The 22,251-nt window shown below is 43.6% G+C and overlaps 1 protein-coding gene and 1 pseudogene across 1 annotated transcript in view; both read left to right on the top strand.

The window, feature by feature from the left end:
- Positions 1 to 9,555: 9,555 nt before the first annotated feature.
- The window catches only part of Chchd3 (coiled-coil-helix-coiled-coil-helix domain containing 3), a 263,514-nt gene continuing 250,818 nt past the window's right edge, over positions 9,556 to 22,251 (top strand). Inside the window, exons 1-2 of the mRNA XM_027391410.2 lie at positions 9,556 to 9,777; positions 21,102 to 21,189. Coding sequence (XP_027247211.1) covers positions 9,697 to 9,777; positions 21,102 to 21,189 — 169 coding nt within the window. The 5' untranslated portion in view covers positions 9,556 to 9,696. The remainder of the gene's footprint in view (positions 9,778 to 21,101; positions 21,190 to 22,251) is intronic.
- LOC103162049 lies at positions 12,848 to 13,929 on the top strand (annotated as a pseudogene).

The raw sequence follows: 22,251 nt of genomic DNA on the forward strand, positions 1-22,251 counted from the left end.
TCATTGACCAAGCAGCATTGTACCTAATACAAGTTTCTGTGTATTAATTGGGGCCCTAACTCTGGGGGGCAGCTGGCGTAAAGCACACACGTGGTGGTGGGGCTCGGCGGCTTTTGGCGGAAAGATTTATCGTAACAAAGTATTGCTTACATCTTACTCATGGACAAGTGCACAATTCTCAAGTATACAGCCTAGTGAATTTTTACAGCTAAGCACACCATGCAGTAATCACACACTTAGTAACTAGAACCTTGAAGACATAGCAGAAGCTTCTACCATGCCACCTGTAGGTGAACTCCACTTTTTGAATGTCTTCTACTGTAAGATTTGTATGTGTGTGTGTGTGTGTGTGTGTGTGTGTTTGTGTGTGTGTGTGTGTGTGTTTACGGATGCATGCCACAATGTATATGTGTGAATGGAAAAAGAAACTAAAAGGAATGACATGGCAGCTCCTAGGTATGGTGGACGAGAAAGTTTATTGTAGATAAACTAGAGAGCACAGTCAGAGGCAGGGACATCTGAGAGAGTCCAGAGTGAACATGACCAGACTGAGCTGATCCTTGTGAGCAAAGGGGAGGGAGGAGAGGAGCCAGACGAATAGGCCGTGAGGGTTAAAGATAGATGAAAGGGCCAGATAACCAAAATGGCTGGATTATGTAGGGAAGGACAGCTGGCTGAAAGGCAGCCCAACTCCTGGGCTGGAAAAACTAGGGTAGGGGGCGGGGTATGTCATCCATACCCTGTAGCAGGGAGGGACTGAGGGATGCTGAGAGAAGCTGGCAGGCCCACCTGCTTTGATACGGTAGATAGGCACCTCAGCCATTTGTCCCAGGGTTTGAGGCCTAACAATGCAGAGGTCAGAGGACAACTTGAGTGAATTAGTTTCTCTTAGCATCCTGTGGGTCAGGGGAATCAAACTCAGGCTGTCAGTCTTGACCGCTGGCACGCACCTGCTGAGACACCTGACTGCCTGATCAGTCAGTGTTGGCAATGTTCTTTCCCCATCCCTGAGTAGTTGTGATTGACCCAGGCTCTCGGTTAAAGCAGTCAAGCTCTTGGTGCCATCAACTTCACCCCCAGGCCTTGCCCTGTTCTTGAACTCATGTGCATGGCCTTGTGCAGTATATGTATCGTTCTGCATTTTCCTTCATTTGCTCAGCATTATTCCTATGATATTCAGGTATGTTAAATTTAACAGCAGTTATGTGTTTGTTTTTCCTTTCACTGTGGTGAAACATTTCCTTGTGCAAATATGCCACCATTGTGCTATTCTTAAGACAATGGACACTTGCATTGCTTTTGCGTGGGGTCTTGGTAGACTTAGACTCTTACTTCTTACTCTCCCCGACCCCCAAACAGGGTCTTTCTGTGTAGCCATGGGTGTCCTAGAACTCACTCTCTAGACCAGGCTGGCCTTGGACTCAGACATCTACCTACTCCTGCATCTCAAGTGCTGGGATTAAAGGTATGCACCATCACCACCTGGCAAGTTCTGACTTCTGGTATGTACATATGTACGTACGTACGTATGTATGTATGTATGCCTGTATATTCCCTTGAATTGGATTGCATGATTAGCTGATGAATTTGTGTGACACCTCTAATATTTCCACAAAGGAGGAAATTGGTTTTATGTTGGACCTGTCACCTCTATAGCTGGGGCCTATGCTTGCACCTCACAACTGTACAGCACTGCCATCTCCATTTAATAATCTTGTCTGCCTTGGTTCCAGTGGCTGCTGAAGTGCCGGTTACCAGGCCTCAGAACCCTGGCAGGTGACACTCAGGCTGGCAGTTTCCCTTCAGAGAGGAGTCAGAAGTGCTGGCAAAGTAGTAGACTGAACATCTCTGATGTCATTGGGCTTTGTGGACTCGGTTAACTCACTCATTTTCTCTGGGTGTGAGCCCCATCATCCACAAAATCAAATGAAGACTGGGGCCTGGAGAGATAATGGTTCCAAAGTTATGAGCACATACTGCTCTTGTGGAGGACCCGAGTTCAGTTCCCAGCTACCCATGCAGGGCTGCTCACAACTGCATGTAATTCCAGTTCTAGGGCGGTCCTTCTTCTGGCCTTTTGTGGGAACCCGACTTCATGTGCACCCCACACATGTGAGCATAATTAAAAATAAAATCTTTAAAAATCAAATTTTTGAAAAAGGATATCAGATGGTTGCCAAGGTTATTTCCACTTAATTTTTCATGAATTTCAACAAGAGAATACACTGTCTAGTCGTCTACTCTGGGCTAAGGGATGGAATTCTTTCCTTCTCGCCATGTTTGTCAAATTATAGTGGCTGGAGTATTGAGTGTTGGGGTAAAGTCTGTGCTTTGGAACATGGAAGCAAAACCGAGTTCCACTGACACTGAAAGGTCAGCAAAGTGCTTGCCGTGGATGGTCCTGAGATGGGACAAAAGTGAAACAAACACACGCGGGCTGGGTACCAGCAGCTGGGAGTGGGCCTGTTTCTACAGTATCGGCATCAGTAAACACGAGTCTCTCTGCCTGTCCAACCTCTCAGCAGAAGTGCCCGTGAAACCTTGATGCATTCCAAGCATTTGTTATTTGGAAGTAAAGAGGCTAACAGCTTGCATTTCAGAAATCTCTCAAGTTCCATGACAGGTAGATATTGTTAAAGGGTTAGGAGAAGGTCCCTGTGCTCTCAAGTAAAAATGGCTTGAAAATTCATCAAGGCCAGAGGAGCCATTCAGGAGAGATGACAGATGGAATGTTTGTGCTTGTTTAAGGGATGGAGATGAGGAATGAGCCTCTCCTGACTTGTGCTCTGTGCATCAGAGATGATTACTCTAAATCCTGCGCAGGGGAAATCAAAGGGCCTTGGGACCTTGGCACCGTTTGAATTTGGAAGCGATGGGAACTAGGCAGCCTTTGTCTCTCCCTCTCTGTTCACACTTCTCCCTACCCCCCCCCCGCTGTCCTATATCCCCAAAATGCAATATTCCAGCCTCTATAATTTGATGAGCATATGGAGAGGAGAAAAGAAATGAGGTGTCAGGGAAAACCCATAAAAATGAAAAAGGCCAAGCAGAGGAGTGTCCAGGCAGTGACAGAAAGTGACTGCTTAGAAACCTGCTATAAACTGGGCGAGGTTTTACTCTAGAATAAACTTTATGCCAGACATGCCAGGAAATCTTGGGACATTGCCAAGAATATGGCCCATGTGCAGAATTTATTTTAGCTATATAGTGTTAAGTGTGGTCTGTTCAGCAGAATAGTCACCTTACATAAGGCTGGACACAGAACCCGCACTTTACTGTGAGCTAGACATTAGCAGCAAAGGTACTGTCCACTGCGAGCTGGAGATGGGTGGAGAGGTTCTGGAGAAGTGAGGGACCACTCTCTCAGGATTTTACTCTATACACGAGCAGCTCAGTAGAGATTGGTTTGTGCTGTTAGTGATGTTACATGCCAAAAGACACATCTTTCTCCTGCTCTTGTTAATGCTGTTTAGTTATTGCTGACTTGTTTTATGCTATTTTGAGTTTGTAATCTCTTTAAATGTACTACTTAAAATTCTTATATTCCAAATATGTCACATGAGCCCACGTACGTGCACACATACACATAAATGCTCACGCGCAGGGAGAACTACTTTCTAGTGTTTCTTTGTTTTCAAATGGTTCTCTGTATAATAATAGATGGGAGGGTTTTGAAAGCTGGGGCCCTGTGACAGCCTGTCACACAGGTCCTAGTCCATATTTTCAGAAAGTGCTCATATTGATTAACTCCACCCCGCAGCTCTTTCCAGTGAGTTTAATTGGCTAGCTATAACTATGGCAACTATATGGCCTAGATTTTCTAGCATCATCCTGATTTCAAGGACCATGTTTAATTGTCTCTCTAAGTACATGACTAATGTCAGGACAACTGCTTCAATTGCTTGCTCAGAAAGGAAGATTGTTACATCTGTATTTGATTTCAGGCCAGGCCACAGGTTCCAAGTCCTCTGCTGTGTAGCTGCAGCATTCCTCAAGAGCAACCAGAGGGCTCTTGTGCTGTGATGAAGAACACACTCATTAGCTTTGCTGGCCAGGGACCAGGAATGGGCTCTCTGCCTCCTCAGGCTCTGTTCTTTCTGCCTTTGCATCCTTGTCTCCCTATACTCCTGGTCAAGTGACGAGTAAGGGAGCAGCCGAAGAGAGTATTTTGCTTTTAGCAATTTTTGGTTTAAAGCTGGGGATTGACAAATCCGAGTGTATACTGCGAGATTTCTTCCCACCTGAGACTTCTTGCACTTCAGTGGAATGGTTTAGAAGTCCAGGTGGGTGTTTCCCACCCCACCTCCATACAGGGAGAAGGGTGATTGGGAACAATCTCCTCCCTCCCTCCTTCCTTCTCACCCTGCCTATCCTTCATTCTTCCCTCTTCCTTTCCCTCCTCCTCCGGTTCATCCCTCCCTCCCTCCTTTTCTCCCCTCTTCCTTTCCTTCTTCTTTTCTTCCCTTCACCTCATTTTCTCCCTCCCGCCCTTCTCTCTCTATTTCTCCTTCCCTCCCTCTTCTTCCTTCCCATTCTGTCCGGGTCTTCCTTCCTCCTTCCGTTCCCCCTTCCTGTCTTCCTGCTCTCTTCCCCTTTCCTCCTCCTCTCTTTGCCTCCCTTCCTCCTGTCTCCTTCTCCCTAAGGTTTGATGTGGTAGAAAAGTAAGACACAGCACTTAACGAGGAGAGCAACACTTTCTTAGTGGCTGGATTAGTCAGGGCTCTCTAGGGGAACATAACCCACAGCAAAGACTATTTACTAGATTGGCTTTCACAATATGGCCTGGGTAGTCCAACAATGGGTGTCTGTGTACAGGTGAAAGCAAGACCTAGGCAGCCGCTTAACCTACATGGCTGACCATCCCAGCCATCCCAGTCTGGCACTGCTACTGATCTTCAGTCCACATTGGAAGGAAGGAGAATCTGGGTTCCAGTGTCACCAAATATGTCAGCGGCAGTGCCAGCAACAGAACAGATGCACTTGTCAGGAAGGGGCAAAGGTGTCCAGGACAAAAAGCACTAGCTTTTCCCTCTGGTTTCCTCATATCTGGGTATCTGATGGAAGGTGCCACCCACATCAGGGGAGTGCCCTCCTCCTTAGTTCCCCCAGAAATACTTGATGGCAGAGGGGTGTGTCTCTTAGTTGACTACAGATCCAGTTAAACTGACAGTCAAGATGAGCTATCGCGGTAGCCAAGCTAAGATTTGTGAAGAGCCCTGCCACTCTTGAATCTCAGCTGTGCAGCTGAGGACAGTGTTGCTGTCTACCATTCTTCCTTAGGATGTCAGTTTCTGGGGTGGAGACTGAGGGGAGTTCTGTGGCTCGGTTGATGTTTGCGTAGGCTTATGCCATCAGGAATGGTTTTTGGTGAAGCTATGGACATCCCAGAGGCAGTTAGAGAGGAACCTGAGTGTAAGCAGAAGCTTCAACAAGAACAACCATTAAAAAGATTGTATCTGGAGACTTTTTCAGAGTTCTAAGAAACTCTGGAAACTTCTCGAGGCATGAATCTCCGCACCATTCTCTGAGTTTGAGACTAAGTTGTAACTCACTTCACGCTAATGTCTCTTTTGATAGACTCATATTTCACTATCCAAATTTCCTCATTCTTTAAAAACTATTTCTGTAATTTCTTCAAGAATTTGTTTTTTTGTGTGGGGGATGGAGAGATGGCTCAGAGGTTAAGAGCATTGACTGCTCTTCCAGAGGTTCTGAGTTCAATTCCCAGCAACCACATGGTGGCTCACAACCATCTATAATGAGATCTGGTGCCTCTTCTGGTGAACAGGGATACATGCAGACAGAATATATATATTCAAAATCTTGAATTTTGCACATGTATACATTGTAATGTATTTTGGTCATATTTATCTTCCCACTTTCCACCGCTAATCACACCCCTCAGACCCTTCTACACATCTTCAAACTTCAGGAGTTTTTTTTTTTTTAATTCTTCTAAAAAGATATTATAACTCACTGAGTCCAACAGGGATGTGATTATGCACATGGTGTGAGGCTATCTAGTGGAGTGTGGGTGCTTAACTGAAGGAAAACTCCTCTCCCTTCCCCAGAAGCAATGAGCTGCCAATAATGCCTTGGCTAGGGCCTCTGAGCCCTTCCTCATCCAACTGGAATTTTGACTGATGTGATATAGTGAGCAACAGGGGTCTGTAGTGCAACAGCTAACAGAGAGGAGGGAGGAGGAGGGAGGGGGAGTGAGGGGATGGAGGGGGAGGGAGAGAGAGGAAGAGAGAGAGATTGTATGGGTACATGTACAGGTTGGAGCATGAGATCACAATGGCTTCTGCCACTTGTCTCTTCATCTGGACTGGCTGACTAGAGAGCCCAAGAAACCACATCTCTCTGCTTCTCCCCACCTTGCAGTTTCTTATGTGGGTGCTAAGGATTTGAACTGGGATCCTTACGCTTATAGCCAGCTCTTTACCCACCGAACCATTTCCCCAGCACACTCTGTTTGAAGCAGAGACTCAAACCTAGGGCCTTCCCCATGCTAGCCAAGTGTTCTGCCAGGGATCTATACCTAAGTCTCACCTTTTCTATTAAAAAAACTCTTTCACATTTGACTTCATTGACTGTTAAATAAATTTCTGTTCTTTATTAATGTGTGACTTACATGTCATAAAGATAATTTATTTTAAGTGCGCAAATAGTTTTAGTGTATTGGTAGAGCTGCAGAGTCATCGCAATGAACCAGTTTTAACCTGTTTCTATCAAGTAGGCTGCAATGAAACACTGTACCAATTAGAACTCCATCTCCCACTCAACCTCCCATGCTCCCTAAGCCTAATCTACTTTTTCTTATTCTGCACACTTGACTTAAATGGAATCATGCATGTATGTGTTTTGTCTGCCTGTATATATGTGTACCAAATGTATGCCTGGTGCCTGCAGAGGGGTCTGGTAGCTTAGCACAGGAGTTACTGGCAGTTATGAGCTGCCCTATGGGTGCTGGGAACTGAACCTGCGCAGAGCAGGCTCTTAACTGCAGAGCCTTCTCTCTAGCCCTTGGCATAATGTTTCATGTTACGACATAAAATTTCCATTCATCGATACCGTAGCATATGGCAGCACTTAGTACTTTTTTATTACCCAATACTATCCCATTATCTGGAAATGCTGCATCATGTTTATCTATTTATCAATAAATGGATATTGGAGCTACTTTTGATTCTATCCCCCATGGGATTGATGTGGTCATTTCATTTTGGGCTTGCTAGTTGCAGCATATAGAAATTCCCTGGGACTTGTACTGTGATCTTATATTCTGCAACCTTGCTGAACTTTAAAAACAATTCCCTTTTTAGTAGATTCTTTGGGATTTTCTATTTATAAGATCGTATCATGTGGGACAAAGGCAGTTTTACTTTTTTCTTTCCATCTGGATGTTTTTATTCTGCTTACGGTTCCCGTTTCACCCCTCTGAAGTCTGCCACGATGCTTCCTGGTTCAGACTCATTACCCGAGCTGCTCCGAATCTCTTCTTGTGTGCTGTGAATTTCACATTTAAACTTGAGAAAGCGATACTAAAAATAGAGAAAAGGGAGAGAGAATCTGGGTGGTTCAAGTTGATTTTTTTTTTTTTGAGCCAAGCTTAGCATTCTGCTTCCTACATTTCTAGCTAGTAAATGTTGCCTTTAGGTTAGATGACCACAAGGAAGCTATAGCCAGGGTGACTGGTTCTCTATAGTTCAGGAAGAGACAGTACCAATGATGGGCCTTGAAACTGACATGAGGAAAACAATGTTGTCAATGTAAGCATCCCCGCCCCCGATAAGATGTATTATTACTCTTTCTAGAAGATTTCTTTGTGTTGTTTGAAACGGACTAGGAATTTGAATTCATTTTGGATCTTCTGCCAAGAAGCCCACTGAAATGCTGTTTATTCCCTAACTGAAGGCATCCACTTCCTTCCCACGTTTGGCTTTCTTCATTGTTAACAAGCAGTGTTTTTATCTCTCTACTCTCCGTATGGAAGCCTTTAATTTCGCAAGTATATCTTGAGTAACTGTTAGATGTGGCATCCCCAATATGTTGTAAGAAGTGAGGTTGTGTTTGTGGAGGGGCAGGACCCACTGTAAGGAATGACAATCCCTGGGTTCCCTCAGAAGAATGATTAACTGTGATATAACTTGAGGACAAGTAGGGGAGCAGATAAGTCTCAAAACTGGGAGCTAATATAGTGTGGTTTAGGTTGCACAGATGTTGAAAGGACGGCAGGATGAGGAGAAATGAACACTCTGCTACTGACCAGGGGTATAGAAATGGGAGAGAGATAGCTTCTGTTGTACAAATTCTGACATACTGACAAATAAATGAAACTCAAAATATTCCTTCATTGTTGTGGATCCCTCTGACATAAAAGGATGCCATGGTATGTTATATTCTGGGGCTTTTAATGCCAAACAGGACGAATTGAAAAAAAAAAAAAAGTCCATGTTCAGCCAGTTCTGTCCCCTCCCATTTCCCCCCTCTCCTTTCTGCCTCCCCCTTCTCCTTCACTCTCCCTCCCTCACATAGCAGGGCTGTGTGCCTTTCACAAACAATTGACCTATATCTACAGCCCCACCCATCTAACTTCTAAAGAGTATTTATCTGCCCTTGTAAATCTAAGATCACACTGTGCTTTTAGCAAGTGTTCAGCAAAAACAAAACAAAACCCACCAAAATCGAAACGAAATACATGGATAACCTAAAATCTTATATTCTTCATGGAGGTAAAGTACTGAACTAGAAACTTTCCAAAATAGGTCTTCTCAATTTTGTCTAATGCCGTATTAATTCCTCCACGAATTCATGCCAACTTTGGCGATTACTTTTCTCGGCCTAATTGTCAGGTGATGTAACTTATGGATAAGCAGGGGAGACACAGACATGGGAAATAGTGTTCTACCTGCATGGTTGGTGTAAGTAATTTTTTCCTATGTATTTTCGTGTGCATATTTGAAAGCCCTAACATTGAAAGTTTTATTTCACACAGGCGAACATAGGCCATGAGACAGAACATAAGCACATACAGTGTCTGCTCCTGAAATTTTAAGTAGTCTAAAACTCTAGTAATGGCAAAATGTTAAGTTTAGTGCCAGAGATTTGAGAATAGGAATGTAAGAACAGCTTGTTTAGGGGAGCGCATCTCCCACATCTAGCTTTCAGTTGTGTGAAGAACCACTGCTTACTTAACTGACCCAAGTTTCTAGAGTAAATTGCGAATCACGCTGATTGGGTGAACAAACTTCCTTGAACATAGACTGGTTACAAACCTCCCGGGCTGTCAGACTACAACTCCCAGAATGCTCTACTCCCCTTGCAAGCTCTGGAGCAAGAAAAGATGGTTATAACACCTACCACGCCAGGTCAAGACTACAACTCCCACTACACTCAGAGGCTCCGGAAGCCTTGCTAAGCACACACCTGTTGCCATAGCATCCGGGTCCGGGTCCACCAATCCTGGAGCACCTTCCGATAAGAGGCGGGCGGCTTGCTTCTCGGGCCAACCCGGGGCGTCCTGCTCCTGGCACGTGACCGGAGGAGGCGGGCTTTCGGGACCGGCGCCTTCTCCTTGCTTCTCGGGGTCGTGGCCTTGCTCCTGCCGGGGAAGCGTTCCCGGGGCCTTGGCGCGCGCGTCCTGCCGTGCTCGTGGGTCCACGCTCGGACTCTGCGGGGACAGAAGCGGGAGCCATGGGCGGGACCGCCAGCACCCGCCGGGTCACCTTCGAGGCCGACGAGAACGAGAACATCACGGTGGTGAAGGGCATCCGGGTGAGTGCCGTGGGCGGGCGGAGGGCAGCCCCTGAACTCGGACCCCGACGCTGAGACGCGCCCGCGATCGCTGCACCTACCCTCCACGCTCGCTCTCGGCTTGCGCTGCTGTCCCGCTGCAAGCCTGGGTCTCTGGGAAGAAGCCTGTAGCTTCAAGACTCGGAACGTTCATTCAGAGAAAGTTGGTTGCGTGCCAGCCGCCAGGCACTGTGCTGGCACACACAGATGGGGTGCCCGGTCACCACGTCGTCCTTGCTCACTAGTTGCAGGATTTAACTGAAGCTCCTGCCTCACTGTGCCGGCCTGTGTGCCTCCTGTTCAAGACTTGCTTTTCCACATCTCTCTCTCTCTCTCTGGGCGAATTGGTGTTTTAAGGATGACCCTTCTTTGCCTCTGCCATTCAGTGCCCCGCTTCTAGTAGCAACCCTGGCCCCAACACGTGCACACACACACACACACATGCCTTCAAGTCATTCCTGGCCCCGCTGGCTAACTTCTGGCTCCTTCCCTTTCGCCTGATGAATGTCGTTTTCCCAGGCGCCTCCCCTGCGGTTTGTTGGCCCAAGTTTTGAACCAGGCCCAGTTACTACAGGCAGGCCTGCTGTCTGCCAGCCTGATTGGGCAGAGGTCAGTTTGCAGCTCTTCAAGGTTGGTAGAACTGAGAGAGTCCGTTCTGAGGGATATGTTGTAGAGACCTTTTAAGTACCCTCTGCGTGGACTTGCTACACAACCGAAAGCTGTGTTTTCGCTAGGATGTCAGGGTACCCGCCCTAACTTCGTTAACATTCTGCACCTGACTTTGGAGCGTCATGGTTTGGGAAGCACACCTGTACCTAGTAAATAAAGCACTGTGGCTCCAGAAGGTTTTAGAGTACCTTATATTTTCTGTTTTTACACAACTGCTATTAGTCGGTTAAATATGTAACATCCTTCTTTTGCTTTTGTTACTGGGAAATAAAACATGTCAAGTGTTTAAAAACTTCTTCCTTTGAAATTTGTTAGTTTGAAAAGAGCTTATTAAAGTTTTCCTGATAGAAACTTGAAACTGTTTGAACTGAGTTTTTGGTCCGTGATCAGCAATTCTCACTACTTTTTGTAGTAAGATAAGACTTACTACAAGCATGAGTTTTATACAGAGATGGAAGAAAAAAGTAAGTTGTCGCTAGGCTATGAATGTTCCATACTAGAGAGTGAAAACTTAAGAACAAAGAGAAAGCTTAAGGTGAGAAGATTTGGTTGGAAAAATGCATAGGTCCATGTCCTCATGTTTCAGTGCAGACACGGTGCAGACACAAAACAAATTGAAAGAGAATTTGGCCACAGCACAGTGATGGATAAATTATCAGATGTTGAGTGATAGGCATGGCAGTAGGGAGTAGGTATTAGACTCAAGTGGTGAGATTGTTTTTAAAGAAATTTTGTGAGTTGTTTTTTTTTTTCCCCCCCAATCTCTTCTGCCACACAACTTGAAGTAAGCTTCCTTTCTCCCTGTTGATACAGTCCTGGCCAGGCAGCCTTATTTCACAGGCATTGTATGCCACTCCCCTGTGAATGGCCTGGGCCAGGTTTCTTTACTTCCTGTCTTTTTCAAGGATGCCCTGTCATTTCCTGAGCTCTGTTCAGTTTTCTTCTCTTCAGACTGGTGGAGCCGAGTACACCTTCCCAATCTCTATCTTTTCCAGCTCTGAAGTCATATGAGTTTCTTGCCACTGTCAGTTTTTTGAGAAGAAATGTAGCCTATTCCAGTTTCTTCCAAAACTGGTAAGCTGTTGAACTGTGAGGATGTGGAGGTCATTTTGGCTTCCTTGAGGTCATCAGGAGAAAGCCAACTTGGAATTAAGCTGACATGTTTGGTCTGTGGCACTGGACAAGTTACTTCTCTGTTGACACATCCTTATCCATAAGTCCAAATGTTATCACTTCCTTTGGATAGATGGGAGTTTAAGGTATGTAAAACTCCCAGTGAATTGTAGACTTTTAGTTTATTATTATTATTATTATTATTATTATTATTACTGTTTTGCAGTGCTGGGAATTGAATTAGGTCCTCACATGTGCTAGACAAGCCCTCTACCATTGAGCTCTATTCCAAGCTGCTTTGTATATTAATAAATAAAAAGTGGCCATTATTATGGTATGGTTCCTTTCACAAAGTGCTCTGGAATCAAACAAACCTGGGTTCAGATCTTTGCTCTGTAGGATTTAGTATAACTTACCAAATGGACAAGTCACTTTTGACTGCATTTCCCTGTCTGGTGTTTGTTTGGCATATGTGTCTAGTGCTTTGTCAGTGTTTACACTTGGAGTTTCTCAGGAGAGCTGGAGGTTAAACCTGTGAGACCACAACATAACTAAACAGGAGAGTATGCTGTGCCCTCAGGAGAGTGAGGATCCTGTGGGAGTCTTGTAACTCTCTTTTAGCTGCTCTTGATGTTTTGCTTGGCTTCAACCGGTCCTCTTGTTTGCTTTCCAGGCATGAGAGTAGTATTCTCAGCCTGTAAGCAAGGCTTTGACTTCAGGCAGTTGTTAAAACATGGACAGATGAGGCCCAAACTCCAGTTTTGGATTTCACAGGTTAATGCAACTTGACTGAAAAAAGCTCTTCAAATTTTTATCAATTTTATAATGTTCAGGATCATCAGTTAAGAAAGTAAGAGTATACCAGTAGTTGAATACCCACTGCTGGGAAACAGTTTGTATTCTATTCCATTGATGAGGACAGTGATTTCATTTTCAGTTATCCTAATGCAGAAAGAGTAGCATTTGGTGAGCAACAGAAAACTCACTAAGTAGGCTGAGTTTAATAATAGATCACGAGTGTCTATATTTTTCTTGCTGAGGTGCTTATAGCTTCCACATAAAGGACCTTCTTACAATGTCAAGCTTCCAGTTTATTCTCACTGGCAGGTGCTATCTCACTGGCAGGTGCTACTTTCATGGAGATATTATATATATATATATATATATATATATATATATATATATTATTCCTGCTTTTTCCTTTATTCTGAGCAGTTGCTAGTATTTTTTTGCCATCTGTAAAGTAGCCTGTATTCTTATACCTGGTTTCAATTTTGCATATGAAACTACTCGTATCGACTGGATGAAGGATTACTCTCTTTAAGTCTCAAATTTTCCAGTGATAGAAAAACAGCATTTTTATTACTCACAAGTGCTTAATAGGGTTTTTGTGTCCACCTGTTGTGCCTGCTGAGGAAGTGTGCACAGGACCCCTTCTTTCACAAATTTATCTAAAGCATCAGAGTTGTGAGTGAGGTCTGTCAGAGCAAATGCCACCTTCAGTGAGTCACTTTCAAAGTTCCACTTCTCATGGTTTCTGGCCTTGAAGCTACAAGCTGGCATTCATAGGAGCCAGTCAGCACCATGCATACCTCTGAACCACGCCATGTGCTTGGGAGGTGTTGGCAGTTGAGAGATTGCTAATGTGGGGTTCTGCACAGAGTGTGTTAGCCTAAGGGACTGTGTGAGCAATTTAGTTTCAACTCTAGGTTCTGTGAATGTCTTGGGTCATCTTAAGCTTTCTAGGACTTGGAGGAACACAAGTAACAAGCTAAATATGAACTGAAAAATTACGTGGATTATAGAAATGAGTCTGTGGAAGCACTTTGTGAGATGGGAAGAATTGGACATTGACCTAAAGGATATTTACTACAAAATTCATTGTGTTTTGATGCCAATGCCATCGCTTGGTTTTAATAGACAAGTGGTGAGGGACAATCCTGACATTTGGGGTCCACTGGCTGTTGTCCTTTTCTTTTCAATGATATCATTATATGGACAGTTTAGGGTGGTCTCATGGATTATAACCATTTGGATATTTGGTTCAATGACAATTTTCTTACTGGCTAGAGTTCTTGGTGGAGAAGTTGCATGTGGCCAAGTGCTTGGAGTGATAGGATATTCATTACTCCCTCTCATTGTAATAGCCCCGGTACTTTTGGTGGTTGGATCTTTTGAAATGGTGTCTACACTTATAAAACTGTTTGGTATGTTTTGGGCTGCCTACAGTGCTGCCTCATTACTCGTAGGTGAGGAATTCAAGACCAAAAAGCCCTCCTCATTTTTCCAATCTTTTTATTGTACATTTAGTTTTTGTCCTTGTATACTGGGGTGTGATCCAAGTTGTACATGAATTGAGAAAGATGGTGCTACATTTGTATTAAGCTGGGAATTCTTGCTGAAGGGGTTGGAAAAAACAAAACTAGTGAAATTTTATACATTCCAAATAGAAAGGCAGGTTTAAAATCTTTTTAAAATAATATTTTTTTGTATTTAAGTAATTGCAGTTATCTGGGACTTTTTTGGTCAATTCTGAATTCTGTTTGGTTCTTCATATTTCGCAAATAAATAAAAAAACACGTTTTTTCAAAAAAAAAAAAAAAAAAGAAATGAGTCTGTGTGTGTTTCCCGCCACCCCATTTTCTTCTGTATATAGGAGAACTGACAATTTGGGTGTCTGTGCCTTAAAAAGGTAGTGGGGAACCAGTGTTCAGAGACAGTGACATGTTCTTACCTGGTGGGAAAACCAAGAGAGAAAATTGCATGTGTTCTTTAAATCAGTTTGATAAGAAACATGTGAATAAAAGCTGTTAGGGGCTTCAGTTTTGAATTGTTCTATGTCATGTGGCTCAGGCCTCTCCCATCTCAAAGACACCAAGTTTCCCCACCTGAGAGCAGAAGACTTTATCTTCGTTCTTCTTACTCAGCCTCTTGTGTCTGGGAAAAATACTGAGTTCTGGATTGGAGGGTGGTATGTTTGTGCAAATTTTGGATAAGACCAAACAGTGGTTGGGAAGAGATTAAGTGGTGTGAGTCAAACGGTGGCCAAGCTCCACCTACTTTCATGTCTGAATATGTAGGAAGGCAAGGGCAGCAGCAGATTCTGCCAACAGGCCTGCTTGTCCCGATCACCCTTATTGTCCTTGTGGTGCTTTTATACATAGACCACTGTGAATTTTGTAAGGTATGGACTCTGCCTCAACAATACAGTGGGCACACAATTTTGTGTACATTGAATTAATCCATGGACTCCAAAGTCCAGGGGCCTCTGGGTGTAGTTCGTAGCATCAATGTGTGTGTGAGGGGTGTTACTTCACATTTGGTGTTTGTCTGGATGGAGATTTCAGAGGCAGCTGGATCAGATAAAGGTCAGCTCTTGGGAAAAAGTTTATCTAATGGAAGTGCCCACTTTAACAACCAATGTGTTTCTGGAGTTTCCGCTTAGGCTGCTTGTCCAGGTCTTCCTGAAGCTTGTCCGGTACCTTTGACTGCCCAACTTTGGGTCAGTTTTGGTCACAGAGAAGAGATGAGCTGTTCTACAGCTATGGGCTGTGTGTACAACCTTGGCCAGCATCTTTCAGTCTTGTCTGTTGCCTCCCTCCCAAGTGAGTGCCTGTTGCCAGAGATCAGGGGAAACTTGAGCTAACCTCACACTGTGTACAACATGGCTGCTGTATCCGGATAGCTGGGGACGGGTAATGGTTTTGGTGCTCAAGTTCGGGAGGATTGCAGCCTCTGGCTGCAGCTATACCAGTGCACCTCATAGCCCTGGGAATTCAGCTGTGGAAGAACAGATGCCGGGTGACTCTGAATCAGCCAACCTTGCAGTATGTTTACCATGGATTCTTTGGATGACATGTACACGTTTGACTACATGTGACCAGAACCTACATTGAGAAATGTTTTGGTTGGTGTTAGAATGACGTTAAGTAGCCATATGGAGTCATCAGAGAAACCGCAAAAGCAACAAAAGGTTAACAAATACTTACTGCTGGATTGGAAGACAGATTCTGCTTCTATGTCCCAAAAAGCACAGGGAGAGAAAACCCAACACTTTACACACTTCTCCTAGGACAGCTGCTGGTAAGAACTGCAGACCTCATCTTCAGCCTCATGTGGAGAAGAGCTTCATGTAGGCCCAGGTGGTGAGAATAAACTAGGAGAGACAAAAACAAACAAACAAACAAACAATCAATCAATCTGTGGCTACAGCTGTATGGATAACCGCTCTACCAGATAGTTTACAGTGTATGTACTACAATCTCCATATACCCCATTGACCAGAATTTTGACCTCCTAGACATAGGAAGCCATCCTCTTGTACTTCTGAGCCAGCTCTTTCTGTTTGAAGGGCAATATTTTGAGGCAGCTTTAGGGATTAAAAGGACTTTCGTCGTCACTGTAGAAAGTAGTATACATTTCGAAGGGAAATGGATGCTGACACTCGAGTTACAGCTAATATGTCTGACCAGTTATTGTTGTACGTAATTTTAATGTTACAGTTCTTTGATTTCGGGCTTGAAATATAGAAATGTAAATCAAAGTGTAAAAGTTACTCCATGTATAAATTACATAAACTGATGAGCTTTATATGCTGGCTTTATAATATGCTATTTTGGATGTGTGGCACAGTGTATTCTGCATCGTTATATCTGTGGGGATGGTAATATAAGTGGTTCGCTTTTTATTTTTAGTTTGTGAGAATCAAACCTAGGGCCTTGTGTTCTATTGTTGAGCTCTGGCCCCAGCCATATAGAATTATGTAGAATATATTGTAACATTAATACATTGTTATGAAATATGTGGCATATATGAATTAAATGTATTATATCACTTAATGTAATGAATGTCGTTTTATAACATATATCACTTAAAATAGCTCTGAGCTTCAGAAACAAAGGCTATTTCATAAGAGGCGATGGTGTGCTTTTGTCGTATATGGGGAGGGTACTGGGGGCATACTGCTGAATGAGTGTGACTGGAGGGTATTGGGGCAGTCATTACTGGTCTCAGTACTCCTTGTAACTGGATATTACTCAGGGTCACCTGGGGATGGAGAGGATTGGACTCAGTGTTAACAGAACTTTTTCAACTTTGTAGATAAATCTCAAGTTTGCCTAGCAGCTAGTGTTGGGAAACATGAAGCCAGACTTGGGACACTTGCCTGTCTTCCAGTACGTGGGAAGTGATGGCAGAAGGATCAGTTCTAGATCATTCTGAGCTACATAAGGAGTTAGGGGTTAGGGGCTAACCTGGGCTACTTTAGACTCTTTTTTTTTTTTTTTAAAACAACAAAGAAAACAAGCAGACGAACAGTGAAATAAAAAAAAATATGTAGTTAGGGCTGTTGGGGATGTAGCTCTGAAGTAGGTAGGGCTGGAGGCCCAGGGCTCAACCTTAGAATCACAAAGCAAAAATAAAGCAACAAGAAAAGGTGCAGCTGTCCCTGGTGTCTCAGGATGTAAAGCCTCTTGCCACACTTTTAGTTTGGTCCTCTAAGAAAGGAGTCATGGCTTTTTTCTATAAAGAGCACAATTCTTGAGCTGTTTTTCCCTTTTCCATCTCACTTCTACTTTAATTTGGGCCCCGAGACAGAAGTACCCACTAAGGTGTAAACAGTTCACACAAATATCCTGAGGGATTTGATTCATACTTAGTGTATGGAACATTTGTTGATGAATGACTCAGGGATATTTAGGAGCTCAGGGTCATGGAAAGGCAGAGTTTCAACACAAAGGGCTGGAGTGTTTGTAGTAGATGTAGTGGGCACAAGGAGCCATAGCTCTGCTCTGCAGACGCTGTTGGAATGGAATGCGGAATTAGTTTGGTGAGTGATTGCTTTGGATGTAGACTTCATCTTCATGGGTCTGGAGGGAAGGGGATGGTGGTGTGAAGTGTAAAGGGAGAAACCAGAAATTAAGATTGGAGAATTAGCTACCACCAAATGAGAAGTGAGCAAGGGAAGAAATAACAAATTAGTTGGTATTTTGGGATTAGGGATGTCATGGCTAAGAAAATAGTTGAGGTAAGTGTTAAGGACAGCCCATTATCTGACTTGGGATTCTGCATGGAGGTGTAGCAGGCAATAACTAGGTAAAAGGAAATTGGGAGGAAGACAGTTGGACAAGCTCAAGTTCAACTTTGGACACGTTGGGTATGAGGTATTTCTGTCTGAGGCAGCTGTTTAGTAAGTAGTTAAATGTGTTTAGTCCTGGTTTTCAGGGTGCTGGGTTTAGAATTCATCAACAGCAGTTAAGGAAGGCGTGGCTGGATGTGGTGGCAAATGTCTGTCAGCCCTGCACTAGGGATACTGAGGCGGGAAAATTGAAGAGATTGGCTGAGAATACCAACAGCACATGGAATGATAGCGAGTTAAGGCAAAGAACAGGGTGGGATTCCTGCACCTCTGAGGCCAGGCAGCGGGGGAAGCCTGGGAGAACATGAGACTTGGCTAGATAGAGCGGCAGTGCGGGTGAGGCAGTGCAGGTGAGGCAGTGCGGGTGAGGCGTTAGACAGGCATAGGATTCCTGAGGGAGGTGGGGAGTGTTGCATGCTAGGGTGATGGGGGCGTAGGTGCTAGAGGGAAGCTCTATAAATAAGGTGTGTTACAAATATATACTAGTTTATATAAAAACAAGTGTAAAGGATTACCACTGGTGCCTTTTACCCGAATGCGTTTGAGTTAAACTGAGAGTAAAGGCCACAGAGTGAAGAGCTGAGGAAATGGAAGTTAGGAGGGCTGAGGATGGAGGCCATCACTCTGTTACTTGAGTCAGAAGCCTCAGGGTCCTCACTGACCTCTGTTTTGTTCCTTGTCTTAGCAGATGTTGAGTTGGTACTGAAGGACATTTGAGGTTGACCTTGAGACTTGGACTTGTTGAGTTGGAACCCCAGCTTCACTGCTGTGAGCCTGGGACCTGGGACCTGGTATTTGTTTGGCAGTCATTTTTGTACTCACTTATATAATAGAGGTAATGTAAGTATTTCCCACGCAGGCTTGTTAAGGATTGGATGAGTACAGCACTAGGGTAGAGATGAAATGAAACAAGCACTATGTTAGCAATTTTGAATCCTAATTACATTGTAGACATGTATTACTTTTTTTATATCCATTTTCTCTTTTATTAATTAATTTTATTTAAGTTAAAAACAATCTTATTTTACATACCAATCCCAGTTCCCTCTCCCTCCAGTCCTCCCATTCTCCCCACTGTCTCCCCACCCCACCCCCATCCACTCCTCAGGGAGAGTGAGGCCTCCCATGGGGGATTGTCAAAGTCTGTTACATCATTTGTGGCAGAACCTAGGCCCTCCCCCGTGTATCTAGGCTGAGAGGGTATGCCTCCATAGGGAATGGGCTCCCAAAGTCCATTCATGCACTAGGGATAAATACTGATTCCACTGCCAGAGGCCCCATAGACTGCACAGGCCTCCTAACAGACACCCACGTACAGGGGGCCTTGACAGTTTTTTTCATACAGCCCAGACTGGCCTTAGCTCTTGTTCCTCCTTTATCTGCCTCCATGGTGCTGGGATTACAGGCATGTGCTACCATTCAAGGCCTTAAATATCTTTTGAGTGCGTTAACTGTTGTATTACCAAAATAGCACCCCTCCTCACAACTTTGTTGTAGAATAATTTACATGCCTCCATATGTACTTGCATTAACTAGACAGTTCAATAGTTTTTAAAATGACCATTATGTTATACAGTGACCTTTTAAGGGCATTTTCATAATCTGAGTATAGCTTGAATCCTTACTCCCAACTCTGCCCTAGGTAACTTGGTTTATTGATGCTCTATTTACAGAATTGCCCTTTCTGGATGTTTCAGATAAATAGACTCAACACAGCCAAATGTGGTGGTGACCTACAGCTGTAATCCAAGCACTTGGGAGGTAGATGCAGGAGGTTTGAGGCTAATCTGGGCTACACAGTGAGACACCTATCTCAGAACAAAAAAGTAATCAGTAGTATGCGTTCTTTGGTGTTTAGTCATTTCCATTTAGCTTTGTGGTTTTTGGGTTCATACATATTGTAGCTTTTACTGGAGCGTCATTCCTCCTCATTACTGAAGTGTATTCTGTTCTGTGGATATATAATGCTTTGTTTGTCTGTTCACCGGTAAATAGCCATTTGTTTGTTTCCACTCTTGCTATTATGAATAATGCCTGCTCACATTCTGTGCGAGACTTTGTGTGGACATATGCTTAATAGCTTCTTAATTGGTCCTTTAGTCTCCTCCAGGGTCCTTCTTCTGTTCTTCTTCTGCTTCAGTCTGTTGTCTACACTCTAGTCAGTCAGAGTGATCACTCTGCAATGTAAATCTGATTATGTTATTACCCTGCTAAAATACTCAATGCCTCTTGCCCCCTGAAACTTAAGTTTACTAAGCCCAAACTTTGTTTCCAAAAAGTTTTAAAATCTGAAATATCCACCTTTTTCTATATATCCTCTTTCAATATATTCATTCATTCATTTACTTATAGTGGTCATTGGTTGTTTAACCATTGTATTTTTCAGGGCTATTGAGTCTGGGGACATCAAAACCTTTGCTCTTTTGTCATTGTTTTCTGTAATGGGAAAGGCAGAGAGGAAGCCAGAAGTGTCAGATACTGATAAATACTATTAGGAAAAGACAAAAGGACAGTGCAGTAGGGACCATGGGGCTGGTGACTCAAGTCTGCAGGCCGGGGTGTTCCCCAGAGCCTCTGGCCTATTGCCAGCAACCTACTTGATTTCTCCACTTGGAGGTCTGGTGGTGGTAGGCCCATTTCTCATCCACACTTAATGTGGGTTCTTTGCTCTGCCACTTTCTCTCCTGAGCTCTGTTCATTTTTCCCACATGAGTCTTTTCTCCCGGGCCCATCCCTGCAGCCTTTCTCCATACACTGTCCACCGTGTTTCTGTAGACTTCCATTCCAGGCTGGCAGCAGGGTCAGGCAGCTCCCTTCATGGCATACTTAAATGCTGTGTCTTGTCATTCCACTTCTCTTAGCAGCCTGATAGTTATGAATCCTCCAAGTCTAGCCTATTCTTGGCACAGAATTAGTGCCTAATCAAAGCTGTTGAAAGCGATTGTGTGTTCTTAGATTTGAGCAAGAGAGAGGGAGAAGGAAGGAAAGAAGGTGAGAGAGAGAGGGAAGGAAGGAGTGAGCTGAGGTCTGTCCGTCCATCTATCCATCCATCCATCTTCACTAAATATTTACTGAACAAATACTGAAGGAGTTTTGGTGGCTGACATTTTCTCCACGATTATAACTTAGTACACTACACAAATCAAGAAATGTTACTAGCAGTAAGCACTTAATGGTGCATTACAAGAAGAAATAAAGGAGTAGTGCTGTGGGGTGTGGCTTGGCATTTTAAAACTGTTTTTGCTTGTGTAGTGTTACAGCTGTTTGTGTGCATCTAATGAGTAGGCCATTCCTTACAAAGGATGATGCAGATGTGGGATTACTTGGATGTTATTGCATTGTCTTTTGTTTTTGTATCATCAGTTTCATTATAATGTTTCTTTTGCAGCTTTCAGAAAATGTGATCGACCGGATGAAGGAGTCTTCTCCATCTGGCTCTAAGTCTCAGCAGTATTCCAGTATTTATGGTGCTTCAGGTATGGTGGCATTCTTATTTTAGAGGTTCTCCTTTTAAGAAACTCTAAGTAGGGAAAGATGACTCAGTAGTCCAGCTCAATTGCCCTTTGCCTTTGGTCTGGGGTTGTTTAGCTTTATAGGGTGAGGATTAGAAATCAGTATCCAGAATATCTTTTAAGATGCTTGGCTCTGCTGTTAAATGCACCTGTGAACTTTTGTTTTTCTCATCCAATCCTCTGCTAAGCTTCACAATGCTATTTCACACCTTTTGTGTTCAATGATTTGATAGTAGGGATACTGGAGATTAAGGAGTAAGTACTCAGAAAATACTTTTTTTTTTATTTTAAAGAAAACTCAGGGAAAGAGCCCCTGAAATTAGTAAATACTGATTTATTGCTTCTAAATTATTAAATACCTCAAATGTTTTTATTTTCTAGTAATTTTTTAACCTTCTACAAAAGATGTAGTTTGTTTCAGTCTGACCTAGTTATTGTGAACATACTGTTAAATGGAATCCATAGAGGAATTGTAAGGCTCATCCATAGGTCTTGTTGGAGGAGAATGAGCTAAGGAGACCCAGTACTTTTCCTCTTCCCTGACTTTCCTCTAGCTCTACCCTTGTGCTCATCCAACAGTAGTTCCTGAGAACCTCTCTTTTTTCTCTTCTGGAGACAGCCCAGCTTATGTTTGCTAGGCAAGTTCTCTACCGCTAGGCTACATGCCTACTCCTTTCCTGCTCTGTTTTGATGCTGCCCAAATGATGACTGGACACATTTGATTGGAAATGACAAGAAGAACAATATGGGCATGATTACTTTTGGCCCAAGAGATTTTGAAAGGGGTTCATTTGGCTGCAGGTTGTAAAAGTGAGGAAGATGAGCTGATGGGCACTTGCCACTTTCTGGGGGGCACTTGTGACCCTCAAGCTGACCATTATATTAGTAAATATAACTTGAGCTTCTGATACCAAGCTTAATCAGGAACACTTTTTGTCTTTTCAAAGCTTCTTGTTTAGTAGGCATCTTGAACAGTTCCCATGGTTAATTAACATAAATGAAAGGCAAGCAAATGCCCAGCTTAAC

Source organism: Cricetulus griseus (genome assembly GCF_003668045.3).
Source record: "Cricetulus griseus strain 17A/GY chromosome 1 unlocalized genomic scaffold, alternate assembly CriGri-PICRH-1.0 chr1_0, whole genome shotgun sequence".
Classification (NCBI taxonomy): Eukaryota; Metazoa; Chordata; class Mammalia; order Rodentia; family Cricetidae; genus Cricetulus; species Cricetulus griseus.